This window comes from Perca flavescens, chromosome 13 (assembly GCF_004354835.1).
Source record: "Perca flavescens isolate YP-PL-M2 chromosome 13, PFLA_1.0, whole genome shotgun sequence".
NCBI lineage: Eukaryota > Metazoa > Chordata > Actinopteri > Perciformes > Percidae > Perca > Perca flavescens.
The window spans coordinates 9842243-9854354 of record NC_041343.1 but is presented as its reverse complement, the minus strand read 5'-3'; the positions used below and the strand labels follow the sequence as shown (position 1 = coordinate 9854354).

Here is a 12112-nt window from a genome sequence, read left to right as displayed (position 1 = left end):
TTATTAACTGCAGCCTCATTGATCTAACACACAAACCAGAGCCACTGAGTAATTGTGTAGAGCAGTGAGAGTGTGTAGAGCAGTGACGGTGTCTGTGTTGCCTCGTGGGCTGCACTAATTTCCCTAAGCATTATGTGGGGTGCAAAGTAGGTCCAGAGAGAGAGAGCGAGAAAACAACATCAAAATGAGACATGGTGGTGTGTTTGGAATTAAAAAGAAGTAGTAGGAATAAAACATCAGTGGAGATTTCAGGTTTTGCAGTCAACTATTTATTTTTAATTGTTACAGGGGGTTGAGATTCAAGGGGAAATGGTAGTCGGTCTTAATTTTGTCAGTTGAGATATCTGTTTGTATTATAAACTAAAGTATTTTTACTAATGTAGTAGCTGGTAGAGTCAGTGTTCTAAGGAGCAAATGGGAAAACAAGTGTTTTCAAGAGCTTTCATAAGGTGTTTAAATCTCCAGTTTAAACCAAGCTTTTCAGCTCTTTGCAGGCAGTCCTGCCTCTGTTACAGTAAATCTATAGACTTGTTTTTCTACTTCTGGAGGACAATGTTTGTCTCTTTTTTAATGGACAGTGTACCATTTACATTAACACATGAGTCTGTGGGGGAGAGTTGTTTTGGTGCCTGGAAAAACCCAAGCCACATATTTAAATAGTCCTATAAATAGTTAACCACAGATCAGTTCATCGCAGTAGGTTTACTGGATTAATAGACTCTTGCTGTGCTAGCTTGAAGATGATTTGAATAATTTCTAAATGTGAAAACTCCACTAATCCAGCAACGTGTGAGTTTCAGCGTTTGTTTTGGGGCAGTTGGCTTCCCATTACAGGATGTTGTTTGACAAGTTGTTGAATCACTGAATATCTGAACCAGAAATCCAGTTCTGGTTGGTTCCTCGTAGTACAGTACATGGAGTGTACCTAAAAGTCATGCAAATACACCCACACTATTGATTTCTATGGGTGTGACCCATAAACCTGAGAAACATGTTGATGCACTCAAAGCATTTTACAGTTCTCACATAGTAACTGCTCTTTTTGTGTGCGTAAGCTTGTTGCTTCCTCTTATGCTGCAGGTATTTTTGAATGCAGCATTGTTGCCTTCATTTGAATGAGTGCTATCTGAAAGTTTTATAACAGTGGAGGTATTCACCGGCCAGCAGCTCCAAACCGGCTCTTATTTTGGATCGCTCCTGTGGCAGAAGAGTTGAGCAAGCTTGTCAGTTGGCGTTGGTGAATTTGAGTGACCAGTGGGACTAACGTTGTGACATCATGTTAGCTGACTGCCTCGACATGAACGTGGATGGCAGCCAGTGAAGGTGTTTGTGTCAGACCATGCACACACACACGCGCCAACGCACTCATGGCTTTCTTCTTCGAGGCTGCGTGTCATATTCGTTCTCTCTTCTCCAGCAATGGTAAGTCTGGTCGGGCCTGTGTTGACTGTGTAGTTTCTCTGGTGCGTGCGCGTGCGTGCGTGCGTGCGTGCGTGCGTCGTGCGGGTTGATCTTCACAGCCTGATGTAGGTCCACTTCACTGTAGTAATGTGCCAGATCGAGGCTGTATCGATTCGTCAATGGGATCTCCCTCCTCTGCAAGTCAATCTTTTTACTTGACATTATCTCCGGTTTATTTACCTGTCATGTCGAGCTTGTTCCCGTTTTACCCCTGTAAAATGTGTATTGTTTGGGGACCGCTCTACTGAACAGCAATAACACATTAGCGTGGTGAAACCTCACCGCAGAAGGATTCCATCTCCATGGACAGTGCGGCATTGATTTTTCCTTTTTTGTCACGCATGGGGATTGTCAGGGTGCATTAGCTGTCTGAGGCAGCCGACATTTCAGCCTGTCAGGATGTGTGCAGCTAAACGTGTGCACGTGTGGAGCGTTTATGACTGTGGCAGGGTTTAGACAAAACAACACAACAGCAATGCAACCAAGTGATATTGTAAAATCTAAAATCAGAGCTAGTGCTTTGTACTCTGAGCTTCGTTATTCGAATATCATTCGAATATTTCAAAAATTAATGATATTCCAACAAATATTAGGCAGCCCTTAATATTCGAACCTGTTATGGGCATTATTTTTTTCCCAATGCGTTTGCTTGTAAACGTTGTTTTCAATTCCGATTCCGAGGTTTTTTCACACATTTCAAAATGTAACTACACGTCGCGGCGACACACGTCGCTCGGCCGTGGCTTGCCTTTCCCCCCCGACTCATTTCCTGGTTCTCCTTCTCCATAAACAACATGAAATCAAGGAGAGGGTTAACTTTTCCTGCTACAGACGTCTCACCGTGGTCAGAAAACACAGGGGAGATGCTAGGGCTGGGCGATATGGAGACAATCAAATATCCCGATATTTTTGACCAAATACCTTGATACCGCAACGATATTGTCGTGTTGACTATTGGTGCTTTCACAAAATATTTACACAATGAGATTTTAGATAAGTAATCGTCAGTAATGTGGATATAATGATCAAGTGGATAAAGGCAAATAGAACAGTTACAGCAGTCTGGTAAGTTCAGAAAATCACATCCCTTCACTGTCATGTAGCCTTTATAACCAGTAAAAGACAACACTGATGCCATATTACAATATCCAAAATCTAAGACAATATCTAGTCTCATATCACGATAACGATATAATATTGATATATTGCCCAGCTCTAGGAGACGCTTTATTCCTCCCACTATGACCCTAGAGTCGCTACTTGCTCTGAAGCTACCGGTAATCGCCGTCACTCTCTCACTCTAACACACACTCCCCACACACACACACACACACATGCCGGCTCGACACACACACACACACAAGCGCACAAGTATAAACATCAGACCACTTACGTAGGCTATGGTGAAAGCTCCGAACTTCTTGTTGAAAGCATACTGTTTGTGTTTAATCCAGGGTCTGACTTGTAATTAAAAAAAATGGCAGTGTGTTTTTCTTCTGAAAACATCATTGCCTGCCTATTGACATTGACTGATACACTGCCCTCTGGTGGACAGAACATCTACAACTTAAAGAAACAAACAATTCGATGTAGGGTTACATCTTCAGATGATGTAACCCTACATCAAAAAGGTTAGTCGCTGTTATGCACCTTAAGAAATAAAACTATCAAGTTACTTTACACAGTTGTGTCCTGCCTTGGTTGCACCGGATTGTTATGGTCTGCAGAAGCACAGAGAACTCAACTTTTTAACCATCTACAACTTAAGTTTCATACCAATAAAGGTCTTACTGAAGGCATTTAATGGTCAAAATATTATTAATAAATATTTGAATATATTCGAGTATTAATAAACAAACAAACTTTGAATATGATTTTTGGGCAAAAGTCAAAGCCCTAGTCAGAGCTTCTGTTTCATAGTTTGTCAGTTGTTTGTGCAATTTGTCTTATTGAACCAATTTGCCAAAGACATCTGCAAGAAAAGTGCGGAGGAATATTTTCATTTTCAGTGAGCTTTGTAAAAACTTATTTATAGATTATTGGGAACTTGCTATTCAAAAAAGGAGTGTAGAACAACAGTGCTGCAACAGACATCAAGTCAAGTGGGTTTTATTGTCATTTCAACCATATACACTGTGTATATAGTGAAACGAAACAACGTTTCACCATGGATCAAGTGGTGTTACACATTTAAAATATATAAAAACGACATTATATAAAAACAACATTCGAGACCGGCTACATTTAGTGCACACACATTATAGACTACACATAAAGTGCAATTACTACTTAAAGTAAAGCATTTAAGACAGACAAGGGACAGGACAGACAACATACAACAAAAGACAGGGCATAAGTAAACTTGTAACAGAGCACTGATTGATATGAGTTAGGTTCACCGTGAGGTGAAGGTAGAATATATAGAATTTAGCAGCAGAAAAAAGACTCCCATTCAGACGATAAAATATTCTTTATAATTATTAACAGGATGGGAAACCACAAAAAAATACCTATTTTAACAATCTAAGCGCATGGCGAGAAGCGCATGGCACAGGTGCGTTTATAAATATTAAAATAGCAGACACTTGCATCAGGCTTGTAATAGTTTTGTTCCTTTTTAAATGTCATGTTTTGGAAAGGAGCCACATCTTTTGTGTCATTAATTTAAATAAAAGCAATTTGTCAGATGCTTTGTATCAACAAAATTGGATTCTCCTCCCTGCTTAGCTCCACGCTCTGAGTGCCCGTCTTCACTTTCTGGTGTTTTAAGACAACAAATGTGTTGACCTGCATTATAAAATGTACTTCTCTTTTTACCACTCTTCCTCTTTGTTATCTGATGGCTTATATAGTGTAACCCAATCACATCTACAGGGGTGTCGTGCTGTTTGACTCCATACTGGAAACACTTTTTTTTTTTTTCTTTTGCAGTTTTTTCCTCATTTTGTATTTGTAGAAAAGCCCCCAAAGTTATGTTAGTGTTGCAGTTATTTAGTACAGTTGACCATATTGGGTTTTGTGTTTCACGTTTACGCTCGTTTATTCAGTGCTTGTAACAGGGTAGCCAAAGCGCGTGCTGGTTGGCATATTATAGCTGACGTCACACAGCTAATTAGCAGTAAGATAGTTAGTCGGTCAGTTGGACTGCGGTTGTGAGCAGCATCTTGCTTCAGAGTGTGCGTAAACGAGAAGAAAACCACACTCACACTCCAACGTACACATAAGAACGAGGAAGAAATAAATGGAAAAGAACATCTCCCAGCTCTTCATTTATTTATTTATTGAAACTTAGCTGCTGCCACTTGCCAGGACCCTCTTGTAAAAGAGATTTGTAATCTCAAGGAGTTTTTTCCTGGTTAAATAAAGGTTTGAATGAATTTATTCATGGGATATTTGGCTTTAAGTTGTGTTCTGGCCGACACACCTGCGTGAACTTAGTGATAACCCTATAGCTAGCACCTAGACTGAGCATCTACCCCTTATCTACACTACAGTATTTAATGATGAGGTTCAATTACTTAATTTTGGTGACTTTTTATTTTTTATTATTGGCCATCATTATTTAAAAATACACTTGTTTATTACAACAACAAAAAACTAGTTCTCAAAAGAAAACTGACTTAAATTGTGGACCTTTCAAACCCCCCCCTCTCTCTCTCTCTCTCTCTCTCTCTCTCTCTCTCTCTCTCTCTCTCTCTCTCTCACACATTAATATGGTTAATCAGACATAATAAGTAGAAATAATGACCACTCACACACCAAATTGCACGCAGAGAGATTCCTTCACACACAAAATTACTCCGTTCTCAGTTTAACACACAATACACACAAGGCTGACATTAAATGTACGAGGCAACGCCGCTCGTGTATTTGTGTGCACGCTGTAGGCTGTGCATGGACCAGAGAGCAGAGTGTTCCCATTTTCTCCGCTTTGTCTTTACTGCTCTACATGTAGCTCTGTTCTTCAGGACCAACTTCCTCTCTGCTCAGCACAGCAGGGACTGTATTTCTGAATGATTTTTCTGCTTGCTGCTTACTGATATTTCTGCAAATAAAAAGTAAATGTGGCCTACATCTTTGTACAGTAAAAGAGGAAACCGACCTAAGTGCCCAATGTTAGGCTTTCTGTGCTATCCATCCTTCCTTCCGTTGAGGATTTGGGGGCACTAGGAGTGCTATGACATCGGGTAAATCTTTTAGATAACAAGAACCGATTGGTTTTTCTCATGATCCCGTACACTCACACAACCTTAGCAGATTGGGACAAACTAGCATGTCAGGATGCCAGAAGGTGTACAGAAGAGTCAGAAAGGGAACAGATGGAAGAGAGAGAGAGAGAGAGAGAGAGAGAAAAACACACACACACACACACACTTGCATATTGGAAGAGCATATCTTTCCGATGGCATGATCACAGCACAGTTGGATGTGGACGCATGATCTAACATCAGTGTTTAAACCCCCTTCCTTACCTTTATGTCTCATGTTCTGTCTGCGCTTCAGCACACTGTCACTGTTTTCTGTGTGCTCTTCACTAAGTCAGCTAAGACCCAAGTGCACCATTTGTCTGCTACAGCCCCAACAGCTACAAATAAACCATATGCTAGCTGTGACTCTCCACGGTCCACATACACACTCACATGCAACTAACAGATGGAGGGAATTTTTTGATAGGCACGTGGGCGGGCCAGCGACTGCGGGGTTACGGTGCGTGTCAGAAGGTGACAGACGGTGCTGTGTTGGCCACTCTAGGCACCCATCATCAACATTAGCTCGATGGTGTGTGTCGTCCCAGTCGGGATTGACCCCTGCTATTATTTTTCAATTATTTCTTGTTTGTGGCTCTTAAGAGCGCACAAACACACTTACACCCTCTCAAACACGTTTACGTCTGTACAATGGTGGGTTCCCACACATTTGTACTATAAAGTGGTGGTTGAATTGAAGCGTAGGCTATATGGAGTCAGATAGGCCCACCTACGCACCTTCCACAAAATTCAGCTTTTTACACCAGCCCATGGTGCATGTACTTCTCCTAGTTTAAGCTCATAAGCAGACTCCAACTAGTTTTTTACAGTTTAATGCGGTGATCCAGAATGAAATTCTGCAGCATTTAGCGGACTTTTTGTCTGCTTGGGGTGGTGGATATGTGTTAACATTCTGAGTTTTAATAACATTTTTTTTGTTTAAAATCTGCAGAAAATTCTGCCGAATTCTGTGTCTGCAGATTCCGTGTGGCCTTGCTCATAAGGGATATATACTCCACTGTATCAGATAGATGAACAGGATTTTTATCCGGCCAGGGTAAAGAATGAACATCCTGGACAATCTGTTATTTTTGTGTAAGCATAAGTAAACGTCTCTGTTTTATCTCTGTTTGCACTTTTTACTTACTTATAGTACATTAGCAAACAGTATGTGTTGTAGCTTCAGCCTTGTTTTTACCATCCCTGAGACACCTGTCCTCTCTACTACTAAGACATCAGATATAAAAGGTTTCAACCAAACATTCTTCATGTCTCACACGGGCTTTTTATATCTCCCCGTGCCTTTTTCTTTTTCTTCCACTGTTCCTCAGCGGTGTTCTTTTGAAGGCAGGGCAGGAGTAGTTTCTGAGTCAGCGTTGTTCCCTTCCACTGGAGCTGTCACTGTTACTAAGGCCTGAACGTCGGCGTCATCACTGGACATGAATATCCACCTCAGTACTGAGCCTAATATATAAAACCTAAAGACTGTGATAGCATGGAAGCAAAATTAAACTAAAATGAAGAGAGTTACGTAGAGTTTAGCATGCTCAGCACATGGGTGGATAGATTACATGTCCATCTTTAATTATTCTATATAGTTTGGCCCTGAAACCTGTTTCATGCTGTTGTTGGCATGTTTTCAGCTTGTTGATGCCATTGAGCTTTAAACCAGCTTCAACTGTCCCCTGTCATTCTGTGTAGTCCCATCTTTATTATTCTTTTAACTGTTACAAATCCACATGCCCTCTGCATTCATAAAATGTCTCCAGAAATGTCAGCGTTCGTTTCGCCCATTCTTTGTGTTTTTGTGTAGTGCCAGAATAAGTGGTGGGTAACAGGAGAATTCAATGCTTGCAAATAACATCGAGAAAGTACGAGATTGTTCTCACGGAGTCGTAGATGTGAGCTGCTGGGGCCCAGCGATGGCCTTGTTCTCTGTGGTGAAATGCTAATCAGCATCTCTCCCTCCCTGTCGCGCTGTCCTCCAGACTTTAACTACAACACAGATGGCTACGAGGGGGACGGAGCGGAGGACGGCAAGTCTCAGGATGGCTCGGAGACGCTGCCATATATAGACGAGTCGCCCACCATGTCGCCCCAGCTGTGCACGCCCCAAGGGCCCGACGGAGAGATGGTCTCCCCCACACCACCAGAGAGCCTGCTGGCAGGGGTAAGAGAAGCGCACACACACACACACGCACACACAGTCCTCCACGCTTGAACTTCTATACACAACGTCATAATATTATATGAATGTATATGACAGTGGAATAATGTGAGAGGGCCGTGCAGCATAAATCACAGGCTGGAGGTCTCAGGTCGTGATATTACACACTATATGACTGATTAGCTCAGGCGCAATTTTTCCTCCAGGCCAGTTTCTTAGGAAGAATATGTAAATCCTGAAAGGCCTGAAGCTAGTGCTATATGTATCAGCATTATTTTCCAAAACATGCTTTAAAGTATTGGATTGAGTTCCGGAGAGCTTTATTACCTATTGATTGGTTGGTCAGCGTTATGATGTTGTTAACTGGTAATGCAGCTGCGATTACCAACGTGAGAGTTTCCTGTTTTTACAGTATGCAAAGACATTTTTTCGAAAGTCAAATTATTCCTGCACAACCTTTTCAAAATGAATCTTCTCAACGGTAATTTTGCATTGAAGCTTCTTTTAAAAGATAGTTTGAGATTTTTTCAAGTCTATCTTAATACAATACTCATTACATTATGTACAGCCTGACATAATGTCATCCTGTTAGGAGTATATTCCAGTTAAAGCGCACGTGTCATCAGCCAGTGTGTCTCCTCGTTGTCAGCAGCAGGAGGAGGAGTAGGTTTCTTCCTGAAGTTAGCCGGCGGATCTAGACCCTGTGTAATTTTTAGCGATTAGCCACAATAGGCGGTCTGCCTACAGCACACTGCAGGTGGCGCATATACAGCAGCAGGAAATGACCACTGACCCAGATGGCGTTTGACGCCACCAGCATCAGTCTGCCAGTGAAGCTGTGTGATTGCAGAATACATTCCAGGACCGTGTTCCTTCACAAAGGTGTAGTTGTCAAGTGTCAATCAGTCAGTGTTCAGCGATGTGGTGCGTTTTTTCTTTGTATTTTTCAGTTTATTACTGTTCACCTGCAGTGAATGATTTAGAAATAAGAGATTGTAGGTGGTACTCTATACTTTGTTTATTCAGTCACAGTGGCTATCAGTGCGGTATGTGAAGAAGAAAACCAATGCCTCCTCTGTTTACTCCAAATAAACTGCTGCTTGCAGGAAATATAATACTACCTGTTTCCTGTGGATTAGCTAGCAGTACTTACCTAGCTACTGCGCATGTGACTCCCAACAAAGATGGAACAAAAGTGGGGCGACCTCTAGCTCACCCAGTAAGAGCGTGCACCCCATGTAGGCTGAGTCCTTTGCAGCGGCCCGGGTTTGAGTCCGACCTGCGGCCCTTTGCTGTGTCATCCCCCATCTCTCTCCCACCTTTCCTGCCACGAAATAAAGGGAAAAGCCCCCAAAAAATAATCTAAGGGTGAAAAGAGGAGCTGCAGCAATGTGCAGTACAACAAAAATATGTTGTTTTTAAAAAAAAAAAAAATGAAACCATCTAAACCTATTGTGATATAACTCCAAATACAATTATGAACCTGAAAATGAGCATATTTAAAACAATCAGAATCATCGTGGCGGTGCGAAACTCCTAGCTAGCTAGAAATAGTCTAGCTAGCTGTCTAGATTTACCCTGCAGAGATCTGAGGAGCAGTTAACCATAGTCCTCATGAATCCACCGAATTTAAAGTGCTCATATTATGCTCATTTTCAGATTCATAATTGTATTTAGAGGTTATATCAGAATATTTTTATAATTTTTTTTTTTAAAACACCATATTTTTGTTGTACTGCACATTGCCGCAGCTCCTCTTTTCACCCTGTGTGTTGAGCTCTCTGTTTTAGCTACCGAGTGAGGCATCACACTTCTGTACCATCTTTGTTGGGAGTCGCACATGTGCAGTAGCTAGGTAAGGACTGCTAGCCAGTCAGAAGCAGAGTATGAGGGCGTGCCACGCTAGCAGCTAGGCGAGCAATAGGCTCGTTTGAATCAGTTAGATTTGTTTCGACTTGATCCCGACTTGCTCTGACGTCATGCACACGTGGGCAACAATAACCTCACGAGATCAAGGCGCCCGCAGTTCTGAAACGCAGGCAGCGCAGTTACTTTTCACCGACTGCAAGACCCAGGTGGACCCACGGTATGCTGGGAAACGCCTGCCTCTCAGCTGATCTAACAGCTGATTGGTTCAGAATCGATTCAACATGATGACCTTTTATATAAACTTTTTATTGTTTTTGAATTGGAGGGATTTGAATTGCTATTTGTCTGATTAAAGGCTTATTCTGTACAAGCCACATGTTGTGTGGCTGATAGTTACGTTTAGAAGTCAGATTACGGATCATCTATAGTCTGTTTTATTAAAATCAGCAACAGATCACATGTAGAGTATTTTGAGAGCTACTCTGTCATAATAAAAACAACTGGAGACTGTGTACAAGCTGATACATGGGTCTGATAATATTTGTATTAATTTGGATTCAGACCTAACAGGATGTGAGTGTTTTTGTGACTTCCTGTTCAGCCTGAAGGCTGCTGGAAACGGCTGTAGGCTGTCCGACGTGACATGATTTTTGCCACCGACCCCGGCTGCCGCCGCCTACTCTCGTCCACTTTACAGGCAAGGCGCAGTTCATCTCTAACGAGCCTATTATAACGTGTGTTACAAATTGATGTTTGTCTCTGAAGTAATGGCTGGACTACAGTAGAGCTGTTTGGAGCAGTTTGTGAAAAGTGTTTTCTGTTGGAGCTGGTAAGTCCCTTTGGGGTGGACTTTGGGCTTTTTCACTTTGTAAACCTATAAAATGCACAAAAAAGAGCAATCCCGAAAGTGGAACGCAAAGGATATAGACTAAGTCCAACCAGACACCAGGCATCAACAGCTGATGCAAAAGCTTTAGTGAAATGGGAATACATTGGGCCAATGTCATTATACTCATTTCTGACAGAGATTAGCAATATAGCACTTATATAAAAATACCAAAATGTTTTCTAAAAGTTCCGATCTGCATATTTCAGCACACATGGTCCTGATATTTACTCACTCCCTTGTTCATGTCAGTAGGTCATGGTTAAGCAGGGCTCTTTTCATGCCTCGCAGCTGTTTGTGTCAGACTTTTGTGTCTTGACTGTGTGGGTGCTTCAGCACCCAGGGAAGCTCGGCGGGAGTCATGTTGACCCTGACCTGAACCGACCATACACACACACACACACACACACACACACACACACACACACACACACACACACACACACACACACACACACACACACAGTAAGAGAAGCTAGCAGGCTTTCATTTCACACATGTCAGTAGCTTTGACATGCAGTATTAAAAAGGATGAATGAAAACTACAACAACCATGAGTGGTTGGTTGGCTCAGACCTTTATGTGATGAGAGAGAGAAAAAAAACACTGCTCACTGCTCTTCCTGTTCACCCATTGGCTCTTTTTTTTAATCTCTTTTCCAAGCAGCTCTATTATCACAGCATTATCATAGTAATGTAAATACACAGTGGCCTTGATCATTGACCTGCTTGTTATAGCAGCAATTTATGAATTATTAAGCGCATTGAATTCAATGCGAGTCACTCTGTGCCAGCGTCAGCTTGTGTAAGTGAAAACGTGTCCCCATCTAGTGGAGAGTTTGGGTATGAACAGACGGGATGAGATATTTTCACATGATGAAAAATGTGAAAGGAACGTTTGTTAATAGAGGCTAACTAGAATTGAGTACCATTAATGAGAAATAATGATACATTCATTAACACAAACCACTTTTAAAGACATTTTGTGAAATGGCTCAATTAAATCCTTTAGGTGTGCTCTTAACAATGAAATAAATTGGTTGCGAGAGGCACTTTGTATTTAGAGCAAAACAACATTTGAACTGCAAACATTGACTTTATATATTGATATTGTTTACTTGGGTATGTAAATGGTTAAAATGCCAAATGGGTTTGACCTCACAGGGTTTTTATCAGGGCAGAGATTCCTAAAACATTTTAATCCTTCCACCTTCAAGCAGCCGTCATTGCACGCATAGTGTTAGGCAAAATGTAGCACTAGATGATCTAGATTTGTAGTTCTGATGGTGCATTCTGTATTTATCCACCCACTCTGTCCTTTATATGTCTCCTGACCCCGACACTTTAGAAGCAAGTTGAGTCAGAGCGATTCATAGTGCAGCTGCTAGAGATTGTTTGTGGAGGATTTATGTCAGACGCCACAGCCTAAAGGTCTTTCCACTGAAGTCGCCCTTTCCTCACCGCCTTGTTAAATCGGCCTTTC

At 41.7% G+C, this 12112-nt stretch overlaps 1 protein-coding gene across 1 annotated transcript in view; it reads left to right on the top strand.

Annotated features, from left to right (window-relative positions):
- The window catches only part of abr (ABR activator of RhoGEF and GTPase), a 139746-nt gene that overhangs the window by 50060 nt on the left and 77574 nt on the right, over positions 1-12112 (top strand). Inside the window, exon 2 of the mRNA XM_028596339.1 lies at positions 7697-7878. Within this exon, the coding sequence (XP_028452140.1) occupies positions 7697-7878 (182 nt within the window). The remainder of the gene's footprint in view (positions 1-7696; positions 7879-12112) is intronic.